Source organism: Anser anser (genome assembly GCF_964211835.1).
Source record: "Anser anser genome assembly, contig: HAP1_SCAFFOLD_414, whole genome shotgun sequence".
Lineage (NCBI taxonomy): Eukaryota > Metazoa > Chordata > Aves > Anseriformes > Anatidae > Anser > Anser anser.
This window is the reverse complement of record NW_028153934.1, coordinates 43,593-65,525: the sequence shown is the minus strand read 5'-3', so window position 1 is coordinate 65,525 and position 21,933 is coordinate 43,593. Positions and strand designations below refer to the sequence as shown.

Below are 21,933 nucleotides of genomic sequence, written 5' to 3'. Positions count from 1 at the left end.
GGTGCAATAGCAGGTTTGGGATTGCAATGGGACTTTTTGGGGGGGAGAGACGTTTTGGGGTGAATGCAAGGGATTTGGGTCTGGGGAGGGGTTGCATGGGTTAGAAGGGGAGGGGGGAGGGGGAGGGTTGGGGTGCATCAGGTTTTGGGGTGCAATCGCGGGTTTTGGGGATGCAACACAGGGTTTTGGGGGGGAGGGGTTTTGGGGTGAAATGCAAGGGGTTTGGGTCTGGGGGGATATGGAGGGGGTGGGGGTGTTGAGGGGGAGGGGAGGGTTGGGGTGCATCAGGTTTCGGGGTGCAATCTCGGGTTTTGGGATTGCAATGGGACTTTTGGGGGGAGAGACGTTTTGGGGTGAAATGCAAGGGTTTGGGTCTGGAGAGGGGTTGCATGGGGTAGAAGGGGAGGGGGGAGGGGAGGGTTGGGGTGCATCAGGTTTTGGGGTGCAATTGTGGGTTTTAGGGATGCAACAAAGGGTTTTGGGGGGAGGGGTTTTGGGGTGAAATGCAAGGGTTTTGGGTCTGGGGGTTTATGGAAATGATGGGGGGGTTGGGGGGGTGGAGGGGGAGGGGTGCATCAGGTTTTGGGGTGCAATCCTGGGTTTTGGGGATGCAACACAGGGTTTTGGGGGGAGGGGGTTTTGGGGTGAAATGCAAGGGTTTTGGGTCTGGGGGGGATATGGAAAGGATGGGGGTTGGGGGGATGGAGGGGAGGGTGTGCATGGGGTTTTGGGGTGCAATCGCGGGTTTTGGGGATTGCAACGGGGGTTTTGGGGAGAGGGGTTTTGGGGTGAAATGCAAGGGTTTTGGGTCTGGGGGAATTTGGAGGGGGGTGGGGGTGTTGAGGGGGAGGGAGGGTTGGGGTGCATCAGGTTTTGGGGTGCAATGGGGGGTTTGGGGATTGCAACGGGGGGTTTTGGGGGGGGAGGGGTTTTGGGGTGAAATGCAAAGATTTTGGGTCTGGGGGGGATTCCAGGTATGTGGGGGTGTTGGGGGGGAGGGGAGGGAGGGGGTGCATCAGGTTTTGGGGTGCAATCGCGGGTTTTGGGGATGCAACACAGGGTTTTGGGGGAAGGGGTTTTGGGGTGAAATGCAAGGGTTTTGGGTCTGGGGAGGGATTGGAGGGGGTGGGGGTGTTGAGGGGGAGGGGAGGGTTGGGGTGCATCAGGTTTCGGGGTGCAATCGCGGGTTTGGGGATTGCAACGGGGGTTTTGGGGGGGAGGGGTTTTGGGGTGAAATGCAAAGATTTGGGTCTGGGGGCGGGATTGGGGTGTGCGGGGGGGAGGGGGCGCGCGCGTTTTTGGGGTGAAACCGGGGCTTTTTAGAGTCACAAGGGGGTTTTGGCGCAGGGACGTTTCGGGTTGAAACCCGACGATTTGGGGTCCGGGAGGATTTTAGGGGTTGGGGGAGGGGCGGGGGGGTTGGGGGGGGAGCGGGGGATGGGCCCGGGCTCGTTTTGGGTTGAAAAATGCCATTTTGGGTCTTTTGCCCCCCCCCCTCCCCCAGGTCATCGACATCCTGCGGGGCAAAGCCGCCCGCCCCCCCCCGGCGCCCCCCCGGACCCCCAACGGTGAGGGCGGGGCTTAAAGGGGGCGTGGCCTAAAGGGGGCGTGGCCAAGCGGAGCCCCGCCCCCTTGATGCCCCGCCCCCCGCCCTAACCCTCCCCGCCCCCCCTCCTAGGCCACGCCTCCCCTCCCAGCCCCCCGGCCAATCAAAGGGCAGAGGCGGGCCGCCGCCGGAGCTCCAGCCAATGGCGTCGGCCGGCCGGGATGCCGACCAATCGGAGGCGGGGGGAGGCGGGGGCGACGCCTCCCAGCCCCGCCCCCCGAGGCTCCGCCCCGGGAGGGGCGGGGCCAAGTGGGCGGGGCCAGGTGACCCCGCCCCCCTGCCCCACCCCCCAGCATTAACGCAATAAAGTGATTGGCTGCCGAGCGGCTGGGGGCGGGGCTTCGTTAATGGGCGGGGCTGCGGTGGGAGGGGCGGGGCTTAAGTCTGGGGCGGGGCTTGGGACGAAGGGGGCGGGGTTAATGAGGGGTGGGCGGGGCTTAATGAGTGTGGGTTATTGGGGGCGGGGCATGACCGGGAGGGGCGGGGCTAGGGGCTTAATGAGGGTTAATTAGGGAGGGGTGGGGCTTATATGGAGGGGGCGGGGCTAATTAGTGAGTGGTGGGGTAATTAAGGGGGATGGCTTATTTTGGGGGCGTGGCTTAGCGTAGAGGGGGCGGGCTAAACCTGGGGGCGTGGTATATCAGGAGGGGCGGGGCAATTAAGGTTAATTAGGGAGGGGTGGGGCTTAATGAAATGGGTGGAGCTAATTAAGGGGTGGGGGTTGGAGGGGTTGGGGCTTGTTCTGGGGGCGGGGCTAAAGGGGGCGTGGTCAGGCGAGGAGGGGGCGGGGCTGGGGAGTTAATGGGGTTAATTAGGGGGCTAATTAGGGTTAAGGGCCTTAATTAGGGGGTTAATGAAGGAGGGGGGGCTATGGTGTTAATTAGGGAGGTAATTAAGGGGCGGAGTTTGATTTGGGGGCGGGGCTTAGCACAACGTGGGCGTGGCTTAAACGGGGGCCGTGGTATATCAGGTGGGGGCGGGGCTACGGCCTTAATTAGGGGGTTAATGAAGGAGGGAGGGAGCTAATTCGTTAGGGGGCGGGGCTAATGGTGAAGGGGGTGTGGCTAACACGAAAGGGGCGGGCTAAAGCGAGAGGGGGCGTGGCTAAAACGAGAAGGGGGCGGGGCCGTGGGGTTAATTAGGGTTAATCAAGGAGGGGGTGGGGGCAGATTTGCTGGGGGCGGGGCTAACGGTGAAGGGGCGTGGCTAATAAGAAAGGGGCGTGGCTAATGGGGAAGGGGCGTGGCTAATGGGGAAAGGGCGTGGCTTATGGGGAAGGGGCGGGGCTAAAACAAGATGGGGCGGGGCCAAAACGCTAATTAGCCCTTATCTACGAGGGGGGCGGGGCCTCAAATCTTGGGGGCGGGGCCTCCCGGGGGCTGTTAACGAAGGGGGCGTGGCTAAAAGCGCGGTGGGCGTGGCCTAAAACCACCCCATCCCCCCCCCCCAGGCCGAGTCCTCCCCAAAATGGCGGCGCCCAGCGCGGCCGCTCTGGCCCCGCGCGCCCTTGGCGCCTCTATGGCCGCGGGGGCCCCGCCCACTTCCGGCCGCGGCGTTCCGGGCTCCCCATTGGCCGGCGGCGCGGCGGAAGGGCGGGGCGGGGCCCGGGCCCGGGGCCAATGGGAGCGCGGGGGGCGTGGCCCGGGCTCTCGGCGCTCCTCCGGCCGCCGCCGCCGCCGCGTGAGCGGGGGGGGGGGGCACGTGGGGGGGGGATTTGGGGGGCTTGGGGTCACGTGGGGAGGGGTCGGGGTCACGTGGGGGGGTCACGTGACGGGGGGGCTCCGGGGGTGGGCGGGAAGGGGGGGGAGGGGGGAAAACGGGGGGGGGAAGGGGGGGGAAATATGGGGGGGGGGGGGGGTTGGGGGGGCTCTTATGGGGCCGGGGGGGGACTGGGGGGGGTTATGGGGGTGGGGGGGGCAATTATGGGGTGGGGGTGGCGGTTGGGGGGCTGGGGGGGGGAATTGGGGGGCTGGGGGGGCTCTTATGGGGCCGGGGAGCGGGCTGGGGGGGGTTATGGGGCCGGGGGGGGTCTTTGGGGGGCGGTTATGGGGCTGGGGGGGGCAATTATGGGGTGGGGGGGCAATTATGGGGTGGGGGGGCGGTTGGGGGGGGCTCTGGGGGCAATTGGGGGGCTGGGGGGCACTTATGGGGCCGGGGGGGGGGACTGGGGGGGGTTATGGGGCCGGGGGGGGTTCTTTGGGGGGCGGTTATGGGGCTGGGGGGGGCAATTATGGGGTGGGGGGGCGGTTGGGGGGGGCTCTGGGGGCAATTGGGGGGCTGGGGGGACAGTTGGGGGGCGGGGGGGTCTTTGGGGGGCAGTTATGGGGCTGCGGGGGGGGGTTATGGGGTTTGGGGGCGGTTATGGGGCTGGGGGGGGTCTTTGGGGGGCGGTTTTGGGGCTGGGGGGAGCAATTATGGGTTGGGGGGGCACTTATGGGGCCGGGGGGGGTCTTTGGGGGGCGGTTTTGGGGGTGGGGGGGGCAATTATGGGGTGGGGGGGCAATTGGGGGGGTGGGGGGGCAGTTGGGGGGCGGGGGGGCAGTTGGGGGGTGGGGGGGCGGTTTGGGGGGGGGCTGGAGGGGCAATTGGGGGGCTGGGGGGTGCTTATGGGGCCGGGGGGGGTCTTTGGGGGGCGGTTTTGGGGCTGGGGGGGCAATAGAGGGGCTGGGGGGGGGAATTGGGGGGCTGTGGGGCAGTTATGGGGCCGGGGGGGGTCTTTGGGGGGCGGTTATGGGGCTGCGGGGGGCACTTGGGGGGCGTTTGGGGGGCACTTATGGGGTAGGTGGGGTCTTTGGGCGGGCACTTGTAGGGCTGGGGGCACAGTTATGGGGTGGGGGGGGCACTTGGGGGGCCGGAGGGGGGGTTATGGGGCGCTGGGGGGGCTCTTATGGGGCTGGGGGGGGGGTTATGGGGCAGCTGTGGGGCTGGAGGGGGGCTTTGGGGGTTCTTATGGGGCTGGGGGGGGTTATGGGGGGGGCTATGGGGCTCTGGGGGTGGCTGTGGGCCTGGGGGGCACTTATGGGGCCGGGGGGGGGGTGTCTTTGGGGGCACTTGGGGGGCTGGGGGGGGCAACTTGGGGGGCTGGGGGATCACTTGGGGGTCTACTTATGGGGCCGGGGGCCACTTATGGGGCTGGGGGTCAGTTATGGGGCTGGGGGGGGTCCACTTACAGGGCTGGGGGAGCCTTGGGGGGCCACTTATGGGGCTGGGGGTCCACTTATGGGTCCGGGGGGCCACTTGGGGGGCTCAGGGTCCACTTATGGGGCTGGGGGGCCATTTTGGGGTCCACTTGTGGGGCTGGGGGGGTCCACTTGGGGGGTTGAGGGCCTACTTATGGGGCTGGGGGGTCCACTTGGGGGGCTGGGCCCCCACTTATGGGGCTGGGGGTCCATTTATGGGGCTGGGGGATCTACTTATGGGTCTGGGGGTCTACTTATGGGGCTGGGGGATCTACTTATGGGGCTGGGGGTCCACTTATGGGGCTGGGGGATCTACTTATGGGGCCGGGGGGTCCAGTTATGGGGCTGGGTGATTCCCTTGGGGGGCTCAGAATCCACTTATGGGGCTGGGGGTCCACTTGGGGGGCTCAGGGTCCACTTATGGGGCTGGGGGGCCATTTTGGGGTCCACTTGTGGGGCTGGGGGGTCCACTTGGGGGGTTGAGGATGTACTTATGGGGCTGGGGATCTACTTATGGGGCTGGGGGGGCCCACTTATGGGGCTGGGGGAGCCTTGGGGGTCCACTTATGGGTCCGGGGGTCCACTTATGGGGCTGGGGGGTCCACTTGGGGGGCTCAGGGTCTACTTATGGGGCTGGGGATCAACTTAGGGGTCCGGGCCCCACTTATGGGGCTGGGGGTCACTTATGGGTCCGGGGATCGACTTATGGGGCTGGAGATCTACTTATGGGGCTGGGGGGGGCCACTTATGGGGCTGGGCCCCCACTTATGGGGCTGGGGATCCACTTGGGGGGCTGGAGGTCTACTTATGGGGCTGGGGGGGGTCGCTTATGGGGCCGGGCCCCCCCCTTACGTGCCCTCCTCCCCCCCCCCAGCCCCCGCCATGGGCAACGTGGTGGCCGCCGGCTCCCCCCCGCCGCCCCCCCCCGCCGTGGGGCTGCTGCCGCCCCTCCCCCCCGGCTTCCCCCCCGGCACCCCGGGGGGGGGGGGAGGGGCGGCCGGGGCCCCTCCCCCCCCCGCCGCCGCCCCCCAACCCCCCCCCCCAAATTCCCCCCCCCACGGGGAGCCCCCCGGGGCCGGGGGGGCCCTGCCCAACCCGGGGGCCTTCGAGGAGTGCCACCGGCGCTGCAAGGGTGAGTGCGCGCCCCACAAGTGCTTGGGGGGCGCCCCACAGACTGCTCCTGCCCCACAAGTGCTGGGGGGGCGCCCCACAGATTGCTCCTGCCCCACAAGTGCTGGGGGGGCGCCCCACGGATTGCTCCTGCCCCATAAGTGCTTGGGGGGCGCCCCACAGATTGCTCCTGCCCCATAAGTGGCCGTGGGGCGCCCCACGGATTGCTCCTGCCCCATAAGTGCTGGGGGGGCGCCCCACGGATTGCTCCTGCCCCATAAGTGCTGGGGGGGCGCCCCACGGATTGCTCCTGCCCCATAAGTGGCCGTGGGGCGCCCCACGGATTGCTCCTGCCCCATAAGTGCTTGGGGGGCGCCCCACAGATTGCTCCTGCCCCATAAGTGGCTGTGGGGCGCCCCACGGATTGCTCCTGCCCCATAAGTGGCCGTGGGGCGCCCCACAGATTGCTCCTGCCCCATAAGTGGCCGTGGGGCACCCCACAGATTGCTCCTGCCCCATAAGTGCTTGGGGGGCGCCCCACAGATTGCTCCTGCCCCATAAGTGGCTGTGGGGCGCCCCACGGATTGCTCCTGCCCCCCAAGTGGCCGTGGGGCGCCCCCCGCCCCCCCCGTGCCCACTTTGGGGTCCCCGTTGCCCCCCCAGAGCTGTTCCCGGTGCAGATGGAGGGCGTGAAGCTGAGCGTCAACAAGGGGCTCAGCAACCACTTCCAGGTGGGGGGCGCGGGGGGGCGCTTGGGGGGCTGGGGATGGGACTTGGGGGGCAGGGGAGGGACTTGGGGTCGGTTGGTGGTAGGGGAGGGACTTGGGGGGTACGTGGGGGGCGCTTGGGGGGCACTTGGGGGGCTGGGGATGGGACTTGGGGGGTACGTGGGGGGCGCTTGGGCACTTGGAGGGCTGGGAGGGACTTAGGGGGCACTTGGGGGGCACGGGGGGGTGCTTGGGGGGCTGGGGATGGGACTTGGGGGGCACCTGGGGGGCTGGGGAGGGACTTGGGGGGCAGGGGGGTACTTGGGGGGTGCAGGGGGGGCGCTTGAGGGGCAGGGGAGGGACTTGGGGGGCACTTGGGGGGCACTTGGGGGGCAGGAGGGGACTTGGGGGGCACTTGTGGGGCTGGGAGGGACTTGGGGGGGCACTTGGGGCTAGAGGGGACTTGGGGGGTAGGGGGGCACTTGGGGGGCTGGGGATGGGACTTGGGGGGCACTTGGGGGGCTGCGAGGGACTTGGGGGGCAGGGGGGTACTTGGGGGGCAGGGGGGGCGCTTGGGCAGGGGAGGGATTTGGGGGACAGTTGGGGGGCTGGGGATGGGACTTGGGGGGCTGGAAGGACTTGGGGGGCACTTGGGGGGCTGGGGGCACTTGGGGGGTAGGAGGGGACTTGGGGGGCTGGAAGGACTTGGGGGGGAGGGGGGGTGCTTGGGGGGCAGGGGAGGGACTTGGGGGGCACGGGGGGGTGTTTGGGGGGCTGGGAGGGACTTAGGGGGCACTTGGGGGGCACAGGGGGGTGCTTGGGGGGCACTTGGGGGGCTGGGGATGGGACTTGGGGGGCACTGGGGGGGTCTTGGGGGGCGCTTGGGGGCGACTTGGGGGGCTGCGGAGGGACTTGGGGGGCTGGGGGCACTTGGGGGGCACGGGGGGGTGCTTGGGGGGCTGGGGATGGCGCTTGGGGGGCACTTGGGGGGCTGGGGAGGGACTTGGGGGGCTGGGGGCACTTGGGGGGCACCTGGGGGGCTGGGGGCGCTTGGGGGGTACTTGGGGGGCAGGGGGTGCGGGGCCATAGAGGCGGGGGGGGGCAGGGGGTTTTGGGGTGAAACGGGAGGATTTGGGGTGCGGCGGGGGCTTTGGGGGCCAACGCCACGGTTTGGGGCCGAACAGCGGGGTTTTGGGGCCCAAAATGGGATTTTTTAGGAGCCAATGCCACGTTTTGGGGTCTAATACGGGATTTTGGGGGCCCAACTGGGGGGTTTTGCTGCCAGAATGGGATTTTTGGGGCCAAATGGGATTTTAGGGCCCAATGCGGGGTTTTGGGGACAAACTGTGGGGTTTTGGGGCCCAAAATGGGATTTTTTGGGCCCAACTCCGCATTTTGGGGTCTAATAAGGGATTTTTGGGGGCCCAAAATGGGATTTTTGTGGCCAAACTGTGGGGTTTGGGGGCCCAATGCTTTGTTTTGGGGCCCAAAATGGGATTTTGGGGGCCCAACGCCACATTTTGGGGCCTAATATGGGATTTTTGGGGGGCCCAGAATGGGATTTTTGGGGCCCAACTCCACGTTTTGGGGTTTAAAATGGGATTTTTGGAGGCCCAAAATGGGATTTTTGGGGCCAAGCTTTGGGGCCCCGGGGCCAAACTGTGGGGTTTTGGGGCCTAATGCCATGTTTTGGGTCAAAAAATGGGATTTTGGGGGCCTACTGTGGGGTTTTGGGCCCAGTGTGGGGTTTCGGGGCCCGACGCTGCGTTTTGGGGCCAAACAGTGGGGTTTTGGGGCCCAAAAGGGGATTTTTGGGGCCCAGCGTGGGGTTTTGGGAGGCCCAGCGCCGCGTTTTGGTGCCGAACTGTGGGATTTTGGGACCGAAAATGGGATTTTTAGGACCCAATGCCACATTTTGGGGTCTAATATGGGATTTTGGGGGCCCAAAATGGGATTTTGGGGGCCAAACTGTGGGGTTTTGCTGCCAGAACGGGATTTTTGGGGCCCAACTCCGCATTTTGGAGTCTAGTAAGGGATTGTTTAGGGCCCAAACTGTGGGGTTTTGGGGCCAAACTGTGGGGTTTTGGGGCCTAACGCTCCATTTTGGGGCCAAAAATGAGACTTTTGAGGCCCAACACGGGGTTTTGGGGCCTAACGGGATTTTAGGGCTCAGCGCCGCGTTTTGGGGACCAACACTGGGATTTGGGGTCCAGTGTGGGATTTTTGTGGCCAATGCTGCGTTTTGGGGTCTAATAGGGGATTTTTTGGGGGCCCAAAATGGGATTTTGGGGGCCAAAATGTGGGGCTTGGGGGCCTAATGCCATGTTTTGGGTCCCAAAACAGGAGTTTTGGGGCGCATAATGGGATTTTGGGGGCCCAACGTGGGGTTTTGGGCCCGGTGCGGGGTTTCGGGGCCCAACGCCCTGTTTTGGGGCTCAAAATGGGATTTTTAGGGCCCAACTTCACATTTTGGGGCCAAACTGTGGGGTTTTGGGGCCCAACATGGGATTTCGGGTCCAATGCGGGGTTTTGGGGCCCGACATCACATTTTGGGGCCAAACTGTGGGGTTTTAGGGCCCAAAACGGGATTTTTAGGGCCCAACGCCACATTTTGGGGTCTAATACGGAATTTTGGGGGTCCCAAAATGGGATTTTGGGGGCCAAACTGTAGGGTTTTGGGGCTAAACTATGGGGTTTGGGGGCCTAATGTTGCGTTTTGGGGCCCAGGACTGAGATTTCGGGTTTAACATGGGATTTTTAGGGCCCAATTCCACGTTTTGGGGCCCAAAATGGGATTTTTGGGGCCCATCTCCACCTTTTGGGGTCTAATACAGCATTTTTGGGCCCAAACTGCGGGATTTTGGGGCCTAATGCTGCGTTTTGGTGCCAAAAATGGGACTTCTGGGGCCCAACGCGGGGTTTTGGGCCCAGTGCGGGGTTTCGGGGCCCGACACTGCGTTTTGGGGCCAAACAGCAGGGTTTTGGGACCTAAAATGGGATTTTTAGGACCCATTAGGGCCCAATGCCGCATTTTGTGGTCTAATAGGGGATTTTTTGGGGACCCAAAATGGGATTTTTGTGGCCAAACTGCGGGGCTTTGGGGCCAAACTGTGGGGTTTTGGGGCCTAATGCTGCGTTTTGGGGCCCAAAATGGGATTTTGAGGCCGAACTGTAGGGTTTTGGGCCTAAACTATTGGGTTTTGGGGCCTAATGTTGCGTTTTGGGGCCCAGGACTGAGATTTCGGGTTTAACATGGGATTTTTAGGGCCCAATTCCACGTTTTGGGGCCCAAAATGGGATTTTTGGGGCCCATCTCCACCTTTTGGGGTCTAATACAGCATTTTTGGGCCCAAACTGCGGGATTTTGGGGCCTAATGCTGCGTTTTGGTGCCAAAAATGGGACTTCTGGGGCCCAACGCGGGGTTTTGGGCCCAGTGCGGGGTTTCGGGGCCCGACACTGCGTTTTGGGGCCAAACAGCAGGGTTTTGGGACCTAAAATGGGATTTTTAGGACCCATTAGGGCCCAATGCCGCATTTTGTGGTCTAATAGGGGATTTTTTGGGGACCCAAAATGGGATTTTTGTGGCCAAACTGCGGGGCTTTGGGGCCAAACTGTGGGGTTTTGGGGCCTAATGCTGCGTTTTGGGGCCCAAAATGGGATTTTGAGGCCGAACTGTAGGGTTTTGGGCCTAAACTATTGGGTTTTGGGGCCTAATGTTGCGTTTTGGGGCCCAGGACTGAGATTTCGGGTTTAACATGGGATTTTTAGGGCCCAATTCCACGTTTTGGGGCCCAAAATGGGATTTTTGGGGCCCATCTCCACCTTTTGGGGTCTAATACAGCATTTTTGGGCCCAAACTGCGGGATTTTGGGGCCTAATGCTGCGTTTTGGTGCCAAAAATGGGACTTCTGGGGCCCAACACGGGGTTTTGGGCCCAGTGCGGGGTTTCGGGGCCCGACACTGCGTTTTGGGGCCAAACAGCAGGGTTTTGGGACCTAAAATGGGATTTTTAGGACCCATTAGGGCCCAATGCCGCATTTTGCGGTCTAATAGGGGATTTTTGGGGACCCAAAATGGGATTTTTGTGGCCAAACTGCAGGTCTTCGGGGCCAAACCGTGGGGTTTTGGGGCCTAATGCTGCGTTTTGGGGCCAAAAATGGGACTTTTGGAGCCCAAATTCGGGGTTTCGGGCCCAGTGTGGGGTTTCGGGGCCCGATGCCACGTTTTGGGGCTAAACATCGGGGTTTTGGGGCCGCAGGTGAACCACACGGTGGCGCTGAGCACCGTGGGCGACTCCGGGTACCACTTCGGGGCCACCTACGTGGGCACCCAGCAGCTGAGCCCCACTGAGGTCAGTGGGATCGGGGCCTTTTGGGTGGCTTTGGGGCATTTTGGGGGGTTTGGGTTTTTTGGGGGGAATGGGGGGGAATGGTGGGGCAGGGGGGGTTGGGGTTTTGGGGGGATTTGGGGGTAATTGAGAGATTTTGGGGTTTTGGGAGGTAATGGGGGATTTGGGGGTGATTGGGGGATTTGGGGGTTTTTGGAGGTTAAAAAAAAAAAGCATAAAAATCCTAAAACCCCATAAAAATCCCAAAATCCTATAAAAGCCCTATAAAAACCCCCAGGGTGTTCCCGGTGCTGGTGGGGGACACGGATGGAAGCTGCTGTCCCCCCTGAATCGTCTCCCCTAAAACTCCTGTCATTCACCCCAAACTCGCCCCAAATCCCCCCAACCCCCCCCCAAAAAACCGAAATCCTACAAAAGCCCTATAAAACCCCACAGGCCTTCCCGGTGCTGGTGGGGGACGTGGACAGCAGCGACCGCCTCCCCTAAAACTCCCCGAATCCTCCTTGATCCCACCCGAAAACCCCCTTGAACCCCCCCAAAACCCCAAAATCCTACAAAAACCCTACAAAAACCCTACAAAAACCCTACAAAGACCCTATAAACCCCCGCAGGCCTTCCTGGTGCTGGTGGGGGACGTGGACAGCAGCGACTGTCTCCCCTAAAACCCCCCGAATCCTCCTTGATCCCACCTGAAAACCCCCTTGAACCCCCCCAAAACCTCGAAATCCTATAAAAATCCTATAAAAATCCTATAAGGACCCTACAAAAACCCTATAAACCCCCGCAGGCCTTCCCGGTGCTGGTGTGGGACATGGACAGCAGCGACCACCCCCCCTAAAACCCCCCAAATCCTCCTTAATCCCACCCGAAAACCCCCTTGAACCGCCCCAAAACCCCGAAATCCTATAAAAATCCTACAAAAACCCTACAAAAACCCCACAAACCCCCGCAGGCCTTCCCGGTGCTGGTGGGGGACATGGACAGCAGCGGCAGCCTCAACGCCCAGGTCCTGCACCAGCTGGCGCCGCGCCTGCGCTCCAAGCTGGCCTTCCAGGTGCGTTTGTAGGGCCGCCCTATAACCGTTTTTATAGGGTCGGCCCCGAAACCGGGGGGGTCCCGGCCCTTTCGGTGGGTTTTGGGGTGAATTCGGGGGTTTTTGGGGGTCCCCGCAGACGCAGCAGGCCAAGTTCGTCAACTGGCAGCTGGACGGCGAGTACCGCGGGGCCGACTTCACCGCCGCCCTCACGCTGGGCAACCCCGATATCCTGGTGGGCTCAGGTGAGGCCCCGAAAGGGGGGACCCTAAAAGGGGAGATCCTAAAAGGGAGACCCTAAAAGGGTGATCCTAAAAGAGACCCTAAAAGGGGAGACCCTAAAAGGGGAGACCTTAAAAGGGGGAAATCCCAAAAGGGTGACCCTAAAAGGGGAGACCCTAAAAGGGGAGATCCTAAAAAGGGGGAAATCCCAAAAGGGTGATCCTAAAAGGGGAGATCCTAAAAGGGGAGATCCTAAAAAGGGGAAATCATAAAAGGGAGACCCCATAAGGGGCAAACCCCAAAAAGGGAGATCCTAAAAAGGGAGACCCTAAAAGGGGAGACCCTAAAAGGGGAAATCCTAAAAGGGGAGATCCCAAAAGGGGGGGACCCTAAAAGGGGAGACCCTAAAAGGGGGAAATCCCAAAAGGGGAGACCCTAAAAGGGGAGATCCTAAAAGGGGAGACCCCAAAAGGGCCAGACCCTAAAAGGGGGAAATCCTAAAAAGGAGACCCCAAAAGGGGGAAATCCCAAAAGGGAGATCCTAAAAGGGGGAGATCCTAAAAGGGAGACCCCAAAAGGGGGAGACCCTAGAAGGGGAGATCCTAAAAGGGTGACCCTAAAAGGGTGATCCTAAAAGGGGACCCCAAAAGGGGAGACCCCAAAAGGGGAGGTCTCAAAATCTGTGGGGTCGGGGCCCCAAAATTTATGGGGTCGGGGGTCGGAGGTTGCGGGGTCGGGGCACGAAATTTATGGGATTGGGGGGGCCGAAATTTGTGGGGTCGGGGCTCCCGCCCCATAACCACACCCCCCGTGACCCCATGATCCCCCCACGACCCCATGACCCCCCCGTGACCCCATAACCCCATAACGACCCCATAACGACCCCACAAACCCGGTGGCCCCCCCAGGGATCCTGGTAGCCCACCCCCCGCCGAGCCTGACCCTGGGGCTCCCACCCCATAACCCCGCCCCCCCCAGGACCCCATAACCCCCCCGTGACCCCATAACCCCCGTGATCCCATAACAACCCCGTAACGACCCCCCAAACCCGGTGGCCCCCCCAGGGATCTTGGTAGCCCACCCCGCACTGAGCCTGACCCCAGCGCTCCCACCCCATAACCCCGCCCCCCCGTGACCTCATAACCCCCCCGTGACCCCATAACCCCCCTGACCCCATAACGACCCCGTAACGACCCCGTAACGACCCCATAATGACCCCCCAAACTCGATGGCCCCCCAGGGATCCTGGTAGCCCGCCCCCCGCCGAGCCTGACCCTGGGGCTCCCACCCCATAACCCCGCCCCCCCTGCAACCCCATAACCCCCCCGTGACCCCATAACCCCCGTGACCCCATAACAACCCCGTAAACTCGGTGGCCCCCCCAGGGATCCTGGTAGCCCACTACCTGCAGAGCGTGACCCCGGCACTCCCACCCCATAACCCCGCACCCCCCCGTGACCCCATAACCCCCCCGTGACCCCATAACCCCCCCGTGACCCCATAATCCCCCCCGACCCTATAACTGACCCCATAAACCCAGTGGCCCCCCCAGGGATCCTGGTAGCCCACCCCCCGCCGAGCCTGACCCCGGCGCTCCCACCCCATAACCCCGCCCCCCCCGGGACCCCATAACCCCCCCGTGACCCCATAACCCCCGTGACCCCATAACGACCCTGTAACGACCCCGTAACGACCCCGTAACGACCCCCCAAACCCGGTGGCCCCCCCAGGGATCCTGGTAGCCCACTACCTGCAGAGCGTGACCCCGGCGCTGGCGCTGGGGGCGGAGCTTGTCTACCACCGCCGCCCCGGGGAGGAGGGCGCCGTGCTCTCATTGGCCGGGCGCTACACGGGTACCGCCCCCTCGGCCCCTCCCCTCCTTGGGCGGGGCTTAAGGGGGCGGGGCTTATTGGCGTGGGTTATCGGAGGGGGCGGGGCTTGTGGGGTGTGGGGTATCGGAGGGGCGGGGCTTAAGGGGGCGGGGCTTATCGGTGTGTGGCTTATTGGGTGTGGGGTATCGGGGGGCGTGGCTTATTGGGTGTGGGTTATTGGTGGGCGGGGCTTAAGGGGGCGGGGCTTATTGGTGTGGGTTATCGGAGGGGGCGGGGCTTGTGGGGTGTGGGGTATCGGAGGGGCGGGGCTTAAGGGAGGGGGCGGGGATTATTGGTGCGGGTTATCGGAGGGGCGGGGCTTATCGGGTGTGGGTTATTGGTGGGCGGGGCTTAAGGGAAGGGGCGGGGCTTAAGGGGGCGGGGCTTATCGGTGTGTGGCGTATTGGGTGTGGGGTATTGGGGGCGGGGCTTATTGGGTGTGGGTTATTGGTGGGCGGGGCTTAAGGGGGGCGGGGCTTATCGGGTGTGGGTTATGGGAAGGGGCGGGGCTTAAGGGAGGGGGCGGGGCTTATCAGGTGTGGATTGTTGGTGGGCGGGGCTTCAGGGAGGGGCTGGGCTTATCGGAGGGGGCGGGGTTTATCGGGTGGGGGTTATGGGAGGGGGCGGGGCTTATCGGTGTGGGCTATCGAGGGGGCGGGGCTTAAGGGAGGGGCGGGGCTTGGGCGGGGCTTAGAGGAGGAGGGGCTTATCCGGTGTGGATTATCGAGGGGGCGGGGCTTATTGGGCAGGGGTTATGGGGGCGGGGCTTAAGGGAGGGGTGGAGCTTGTGGGGGGGGCTTATCGGGTGTGGGTTATGGGGGGCAGGGCTTATTGGGTGGGGGTTATCGGAAGGGGGCGGGGCTTGTGGAGGGGGCGGGGCTTATTGGGTGTGGGTTATGGGAGGGGGCGGGGCTTATTGGGTGTGGATTGTTGGGGCGGGGCTTATGGGAGGGGCGGGGCTTGTGAAGGGGCGGGGCTTATCGGGTGTGGGTTCTGGGAGGGGGCAGGGCTTATTGGGTGGGGGTTATCGGGGGCGGAGCTTACGGGAGGGGCGTGGCTTGTTGGGGGCGGGGCTTACGGGAGCCTCCGGGCAGCCCCGCAGTGGATCGGGACGGTGACGCTGGGGCAGGCGGGCGCCCACGCCACGTACTACCACCGCGCCAACGAGCAGGTGCGCTTCGGGGCGAAAAACGGGGATTTTGGGCAAAGAGGGGGGCGGGGGGGGGCGGGGGGGTTGGGGGAAAGTGGGGGGGTGGGGGTTGGGGGGAAAAAGGGGGGTTTGGGGGGAAAAAAGGGGTTTGGGGGGGAAAAAGGGGGTTTGGGGGGGAAAAAGGGGGTTTGGGGGAAAAAAGGGGGATTTTGGGCAAAGAGGGGGGCTGGGGGGGTTGGGGGGAAGTGGGGGGTTGGGGTTTGGGGGGAAAAAGGGGGTTTGGGGGAAAAAAGGGGGTTTGGGGTTTTGGGGGAAAAAAGGGGGATTTTGGGCAAAGAGGGGGGCTGGGGGGGTTGGGGGGAAGTGGGGGGTTGGGGGGAAAAAGGGGGATTTGGGGGTTTTGGGGGAAAAAAGGGGGTTTGGGGTTTGGGGGGAAAAAGGGGGGGTTGGGGGAAAAAAAGGGGGGTTGGGTTTTGGGGGGAAAAAGGGGGATTTTGGGCAAAGCGGGGGGAAGGGGGGGCTGGGGGGGTCTGGGGGGGTTGGGGGGAAATGGGGGGTTGGGGTTTGGGAGGGAAAAAGGGGGATTTGGGGGGAAACGGGGGTTTTTAGGGGGAAAAAAGGGGGTTGGGGGGAAAAAAGGGGGATTGGGGTTTTGGGGGAAAAAGGGGATTTTGGGCAAAGCGGGGGGTGGGGGGGGTTGGCAGAAATCGGGGGGGTTGAAGTTTGGGGGAAAAAAGGGGGGTTTGGGGGTTTTGGGGGAACAAAGGGGGGTTTAGGGTTTGGGGGGAAAAAAGGGGGTTTAGGGGGGAAAAAAGGGGGTTGGGGGTTTTGGGGGAAAAAAGGGGGATTTTGGGCAAATCGGGGGGAAGGGGGGGCTGGGGGGGCTGGGGGGGTTGGGGGGAAATGGGGGGTTGGGGTTTGGGTGGAAAAAGGGGGATTTGGGGGTTTTTGGGGAAAAAAGGGGGGTTTGGAGGGGTTTTGGGGAAAAAAGAGGGGTTTAGAGTTTTGGGGGGAAAAAGGGGGGTTTTGGGCAAAGTGGGGGGAAGGGGGGGCTGGGAGGGTTGGGGGAAATCAGGGGGGTTGGGCAAATTGGGATCTGGGGGGGGGTTTGGGGGGAAATCTGTGGGTTTGGGGCAAATTTGGGGGTCCCCGGGTACTATTTTGGGGTGAAAAGGGGCGGTTTTGGGGTGAAAAGGGCCATTTTTGGGGTGAAAAGGGCCAGTTTTGGGGTGGAAAGGGCCAGTTTTGGGGTGAAAAGGGCCAGTTTTGGGGTGAAAAGGGCCATTTTGGGGTGAAAAGGGCCGGTTTTGGGTCCCCAGGTGCAGGTGGGGGTGGAGCTGGAGGCTCCCTGGGGCCATTTGGGGTCCTTTTTGGGGTCCTTTTTGGGGTCCCTTTTTGGGGTCTCCGGGTCCTGTTTTGGGGTCTCTGGGTCCCGTTTCGGGGTCCTGGGTCCCTTTGGGGTCCCCGGGTGCTTTTTTGGGGTGAAAAGGGCCATTTTTGGGTCTCCAGGTGCAGGTAGAGGTGGAGCTGGAGGCTCCCTGGGGCCATTTGGGGTCCCTTTTTGGGGTCCCTTTTTGGGATCCCCGGGTCCCGTTTCGGGGCCCTGGTTCCCTTTGGGGTCCGGGGTCCCTTTTTGGGGTGAAAAGGGCCATTTTTGGGGTGAAAAGGGCCGGTTTTGGGTCCCCAGGTGCAGGCGGGGGTGGAGCTGCAGGGTCCCTGGGGCCATTTGGGGTCCTTTTTGGGGTCCCTTTTTGGGGTCTCCGGGTCCTGTTTTGGGGTCTCTGGGTCCCGTTTCGGGGTCCTGGGTCCCTTTGGGGTCCCCGGGTGCTTTTTTGGGGTGAAAAGGGCCGGTTTTGGGTGTCCAGGTGCAGGTAGAGGTGGAGCTGGAGGCTCCCTGGGGCCATTTGCGTCCCTTTTTGGGGTCCTTTTTGGGGTCCCCGGGTCCCGTTTCGGGGCCCTGGTTCCCTTTGGGATCCCCGGGTGCTTTTTTGGGGTGAAAAGGGCCGGTTTTGGGTCCCCAGGTGCAGGTGGGGGTGGAGCTGGAGGCCAGCCCGCGGCTGCAGGACTCGAGCGTGGCCTTCGGCTACCAGCTGGAGCTGCCCCGCGCCCACCTCACCTTCCGAGGTGGGAACGGCCCCAAAATGCCCCCAAACGGCCCCAAAACGGCCCCGACGTGGCCCCGTGGCCCCGTAACCCCCCGTGGTGTCCCCATGTCCCCATGTCCGACCCCAAAGCCCCCCGTGGTGACCCCACGCCCCCCTTGATGCCCCCCATGATGTCCCCAACCCCCCCTTGATGCCCCCACGCCCCCCTTGATGCCCCCCCAAGCCCCCTTGATGCCCCCACGCCCCCCTTGATGCCCCCCCATGATGCCCCCACGCCCCCCTTGATGCCCCCCCATGATGCCCCCAACCCCCCCATGATGCCCCCACGCCCCCCATGATGCCCCCAACCCCCCCATGATGCCCCCAAGCCCCCCATGATGCCCCCAACCCCCCCTTGATGCCCCCCATGATGTCCCCAAGCCCCCCATGATGCCCCTATGCCCCCCTTGATGCCCCCCCAAGCCCCCCATGATGCCCCCACAACCCCCATGATGACCCCAACCCCCCCATGATGCCCCCACGCCCCCCTTGATGCCCCCCTTGATGCCCCCCAAGCCCCCTGTGATGTCCCCAACCCCCCCATGATGCCCCCACGCCCCCCTTGATGCCCCCAACCCCCCCATGATGCCCCCACACCCCCCTTGATGCCCCCCATGATGTCCCCAAGCCCCCCATGATGCCCCCAAGCCCCCCTTGATGCCCCCCCCAAGCCCCCATGATGCCCCCCATGATGTCCCCAAGCCCCCCTTGATGCCCCCCCAACCCCCTCATGATGTCCCCAACCCCCCCTTGATGCCCCCCATGATGCCCCCACGCCCCCTTTGATGCCCCCCCAAGCCCCCCTTGATGCCCCCACGCCCCCCTTGATGCCCCCCCAAGCCCCCCATGATGCCCCCATGCCCCCCTTGATGCCCCCACGCCCCCCTTGATGCCCCCCCAAGCCCCCCATGATGCCCCCAAGCCCCCCATGATGCCCCCACGCCCCCCTTGATGCCTCCCCCAAGCCCCCCATGATGCCCCCACACCCCCCATGATATCCCCAAGCCCCCCTTGATGCCCCCCCAAGCCCCCCATGATGCCCCCAACCCCCCCATGATGCCCCTAAGCCCCCCTTGATGCCCCCACGCCCCCATGATGCCCCCAAGCCCCCTACAATACCCCCCTGTGACATCCCCGCCCCGTCCCCACCCCATCCCATGACGTCCCCCCCCCCCCCGTGACGCGCTGTCCCCCCGTGTCCCCAGGCTCGGTGGACAGCAGCTGGGTGGTGGGGGCGGTGCTGGAGAAGAAGCTGCCCCCCCTGCCCCTGACGCTGGCCCTCGGGGCCTTCCTCAACCACCGCAAGAACAAGTTCCAGTGCGGCTTCGGCCTCACCATCGGCTAGAGCCCGCCGGCCTCCTCCTCATCCTCACCGCCCCCCCTCCCGTCACCATCACCGTTGCCTGTGGGTGGGGCCAGCGCCCGGGGGGAGCCTTCAGCGGCGGCTTTGGCGTTGTCATCGTCGTCGTCACCGGTGGAAGAGCCCCGTTGTCAGCGTCGTCAGCGTCGTCATCGTTAAAGTCAACGTGATGAAGAGCCCGCCATTATTGTCACCGGTGGAAGAGCCCCGTCGTCATCGTCACCGTGATGAAGAGCCCCCAATGTCATTGTCGTCTTCATCATCATCGTCGTCGTCATCTTTGGAAGAACCCCGTCATCGTCACCGGTGGAAGAGCTCCGTCGTCATTGTCGTCATCGTTATCGTCAACGTGATGAAGAGCCCGCCATTATTGTCACCGGTGGAAGAGCCCCGTCGTCATCGTCGTCATCGTTATCGTCAACGTGATGAAGAGCCCGCCATTATTGTCACCGCCGGAAGAGCCCCGTCGTCATCGTCACCGTGATGAAGAATCCCCATTGTCATCGTTGTCGTCATCATCATTGTCAACGTTGGAAGAGCCCCGTCATCGTCATCGTCACCGGTGGAAGAGCTCCGTCGTCATCGTCGTGATCGTTAAAGTCAACGTGATGAAGAGCCCGCCATTATTGTCACCGCCGGAAGAGCCCCGTCGTCATCGTCACCGTGATGAAGAGCCCCCATTGTCATTTTCGTCATCATCATCGTCGTCATCATCATTGTCGTCTTCATCATCGTCGTCGTCGTCATCTTTGGAAGAACCCCGTCATCGTCAACGTTGGAAGAGCTCCATCATCATTGTCGTCATCATTAAAGTCAACGTGATGAAGAGCCCGCCATTATTGACACCGCCGGAAGAGCCCCGTCGTCATCGTCACCGTGATGAAGAGCCCCCATTGTCATCGTCAACGTTGGAAGAGCCTTCGTCATCGTCATCGTCATCGTTATTGTCACAATTGAAGAGCCATCGCCATCATCGTCACCTCGATGAAGAGCCCCGTCTTCATCTTCATCTTCTTCATCTTCATCTTCATCATCAACATTACGAAGAGCCCCCGTTGTCATCGGCACCCTTGGGAGAGCCATCATCATCATCATCGTCATCATCATTGTCATCGTCATCATCATCATCGTCACAGTTGGAAGGGCCATCTTCATCATCATCATCATCATGGTTGGAAGAGCCGTCTTCATCATCATCATCATCATCCGTCACCACTGTGAAGAGCCCCCATGGTCCTCGCGCTCTTCATCCTCACCGCCACCATCCTCATCCTCCTCATCATCACCGTTGCCTTCCTCTTCCTCCTCCTCCTCCTCACCTTCCTCCTCCTCCTCCCTTTTGTCACCACCGTTGTCATCTTCCTCCTCCTCTTCTTCCTCCTCTTCCTCACCGTTTTCCTCATCTTCCTCTTCGTCGTCACCACCACCACCGTCCTCCTCCTCCTCACCTTCATCTTCGTCACCATCATCACCTTCCTCCCCCTCCTCCTCCTCACCTTCATCTTCATCACCATCATCACCGCCACCTTCTTCCTCCTCCTCCTCCTCCTCCCCTTCCTCTTCATCACCATCATCATCGTCACCACCGCCTTCCTCCTCCTCGGCTTCTTCCTTCATCACGTAGATCTTCATCACCACCACCACCATCATCTTCATCGTCATCTTCATCAACGTCATCTTCGTCACTGGCATCGTCTTCATCGTTGTCGTCTTCATCACCATCATCGTCACCGTCGTCTTCCTCACCGTCATCTTCTTCATCTTTATCTTCATCATCTTCATCACCGTCATCTTCATCATCTTCATCTTCATCATCATCTTCATCACCCTCATCTTCCTCATCTTCATCGCCCTCGTCTTCATCACCATCGTCTTCATCACCGTCGTCTTCATCACCCTCATCTTCCTCATCTTCATCGCCTTCATCACCGCCATCATCTTCATCGTCCCCCCCCCCCAAGAAGGACGCTGCCCCTCCCCCCCCCCCAAGACGGGTCCAATTTTGGGGTGCAATGAGGGGGGGGGAGGGGAGGGGCTCTTCCCATCCCCCGCCCCCCACCCCCCCCAACGGACTTGGGGGCGCCCCCCCCCCCCCCCCGGGGGGGACCCCAATAAAGGAGGCGGCCTCGGGTCGGGGTCTCGGTGTGTCTTTGGGGTTTGGGGGGGGGGACCCGTTTTGGGGTGGGGGGACCCCGTTTTCGGGTGGGATGTCCCGATTTTGGGGTGGGGGGATCCCATTTTGGGGCGGGGGGGGGGGACCCGTTTTGGGGCGGGGGGGGGGACCCGTTTGGGGGTTAGGGGGACCCCGGTTTTGGGGTGGGGGGACCCCGTTTTGGGGCGGGGGGGACCCGTTTTGGGGTGGGGGGGACCCCGATTTTGGGGTGGGGGGACCCCCAGATATCGGGGGAGGGGGATTTGGGGGGTCCTGGGGGGGGGTCAGTGCCCCAAATCCGCCCCATAGGTTTTGGGGTGCGGAGGCAAGGATTTGGGGTTCCTGCCCCATGGATTTGGGGGTTCAGCCCCCCACATTTGGGGTTTTCAGCCCCATAGATTTGGGGATCTGGCCCCATAAACTGGGGGGTCATACCCCATAGATTTGGGGTTCAGGCCCCATAGATTTTGGGGCTCAGCCCCCGCATTTGGGGGTTTTGTACCCCATAGATTTGGGGGTTCCAACCCCACAGATTTGGGGCCCAGCCCCCCACATTTGGGGGTTCACACCCCCTGGATTTGGGGTTCAGCCCCCCACTTTTAGGGGTTCTTACCCCATAAATTTAGGGTCCAGCCTCTGACGTTTGGGGGTCATACCCCCAAAATTTGGGGGTTCAGGCCCCATGGATTTGGGGTTCAGCCCCCTATATTTGGGGGGGGTTCTTGCCCCATAGTTTTGGGGTTCACCCCCCCACTTTTGGGGTTCTCACCCCACAGATTTGGGGTTCACCCCCCAACATTCGGGGCTCGTGCCCCCTACTTTTGGGGTCCAGCCCCACAGATGTGGGGGTCCACCCCCCACATTTGGGGGTTCACACCCCATAAATTTGGGGGTTCTCACCCCACAGATTTGGGGTTCAGCCCCCCACTTCTGGGGTTTCTCACCCCATAAATTTGGGGGTTCTCACCCCACAGATTTGGGGGTTCAGCCCCCCACTTTTGAGGTTCTCACCCCATAAATTTGGGGTTCACCCCCCCAATTTTGGGGTTC

General features: G+C 62.9%; 1 protein-coding gene across 1 annotated transcript; it reads left to right on the top strand.

The window, feature by feature from the left end:
- The first annotated feature begins 5,659 nt into the window (after positions 1-5,659).
- Positions 5,660-18,867, top strand: LOC310891107 (mitochondrial import receptor subunit TOM40 homolog). The gene is made up of 9 exons (XM_083853415.1): positions 5,660-5,917; positions 6,559-6,626; positions 10,862-10,954; positions 11,904-12,005; positions 12,124-12,229; positions 13,937-14,059; positions 15,172-15,248; positions 17,249-17,351; positions 18,577-18,867. The coding sequence occupies exons 1-9, from the start codon at positions 5,668-5,670 to the stop codon at positions 18,714-18,716; spliced, it is 1,062 nt and encodes a 353-aa protein (XP_083709541.1). The 5' UTR covers positions 5,660-5,667; the 3' UTR covers positions 18,717-18,867.
- Positions 18,868-21,933: the final 3,066 nt, after the last annotated feature.

Coding starts and splice junctions, on each gene's coding strand:
- LOC310891107 (XM_083853415.1), top strand. CDS start 5,668: ATGGGCAACGTGGTGGCCGCCGGCTCCCCCCCGCCGCCCCCCCCCGCC. Junction 6,627..10,861: donor GGCTCAGCAACCACTTCCAG/GTGGGGGGCGCG, acceptor TTGGGGCCGCAG/GTGAACCACACGGTGGCGCT. Junction 12,006..12,123: donor GCTCCAAGCTGGCCTTCCAG/GTGCGTTTGTAG, acceptor GGGTCCCCGCAG/ACGCAGCAGGCCAAGTTCGT.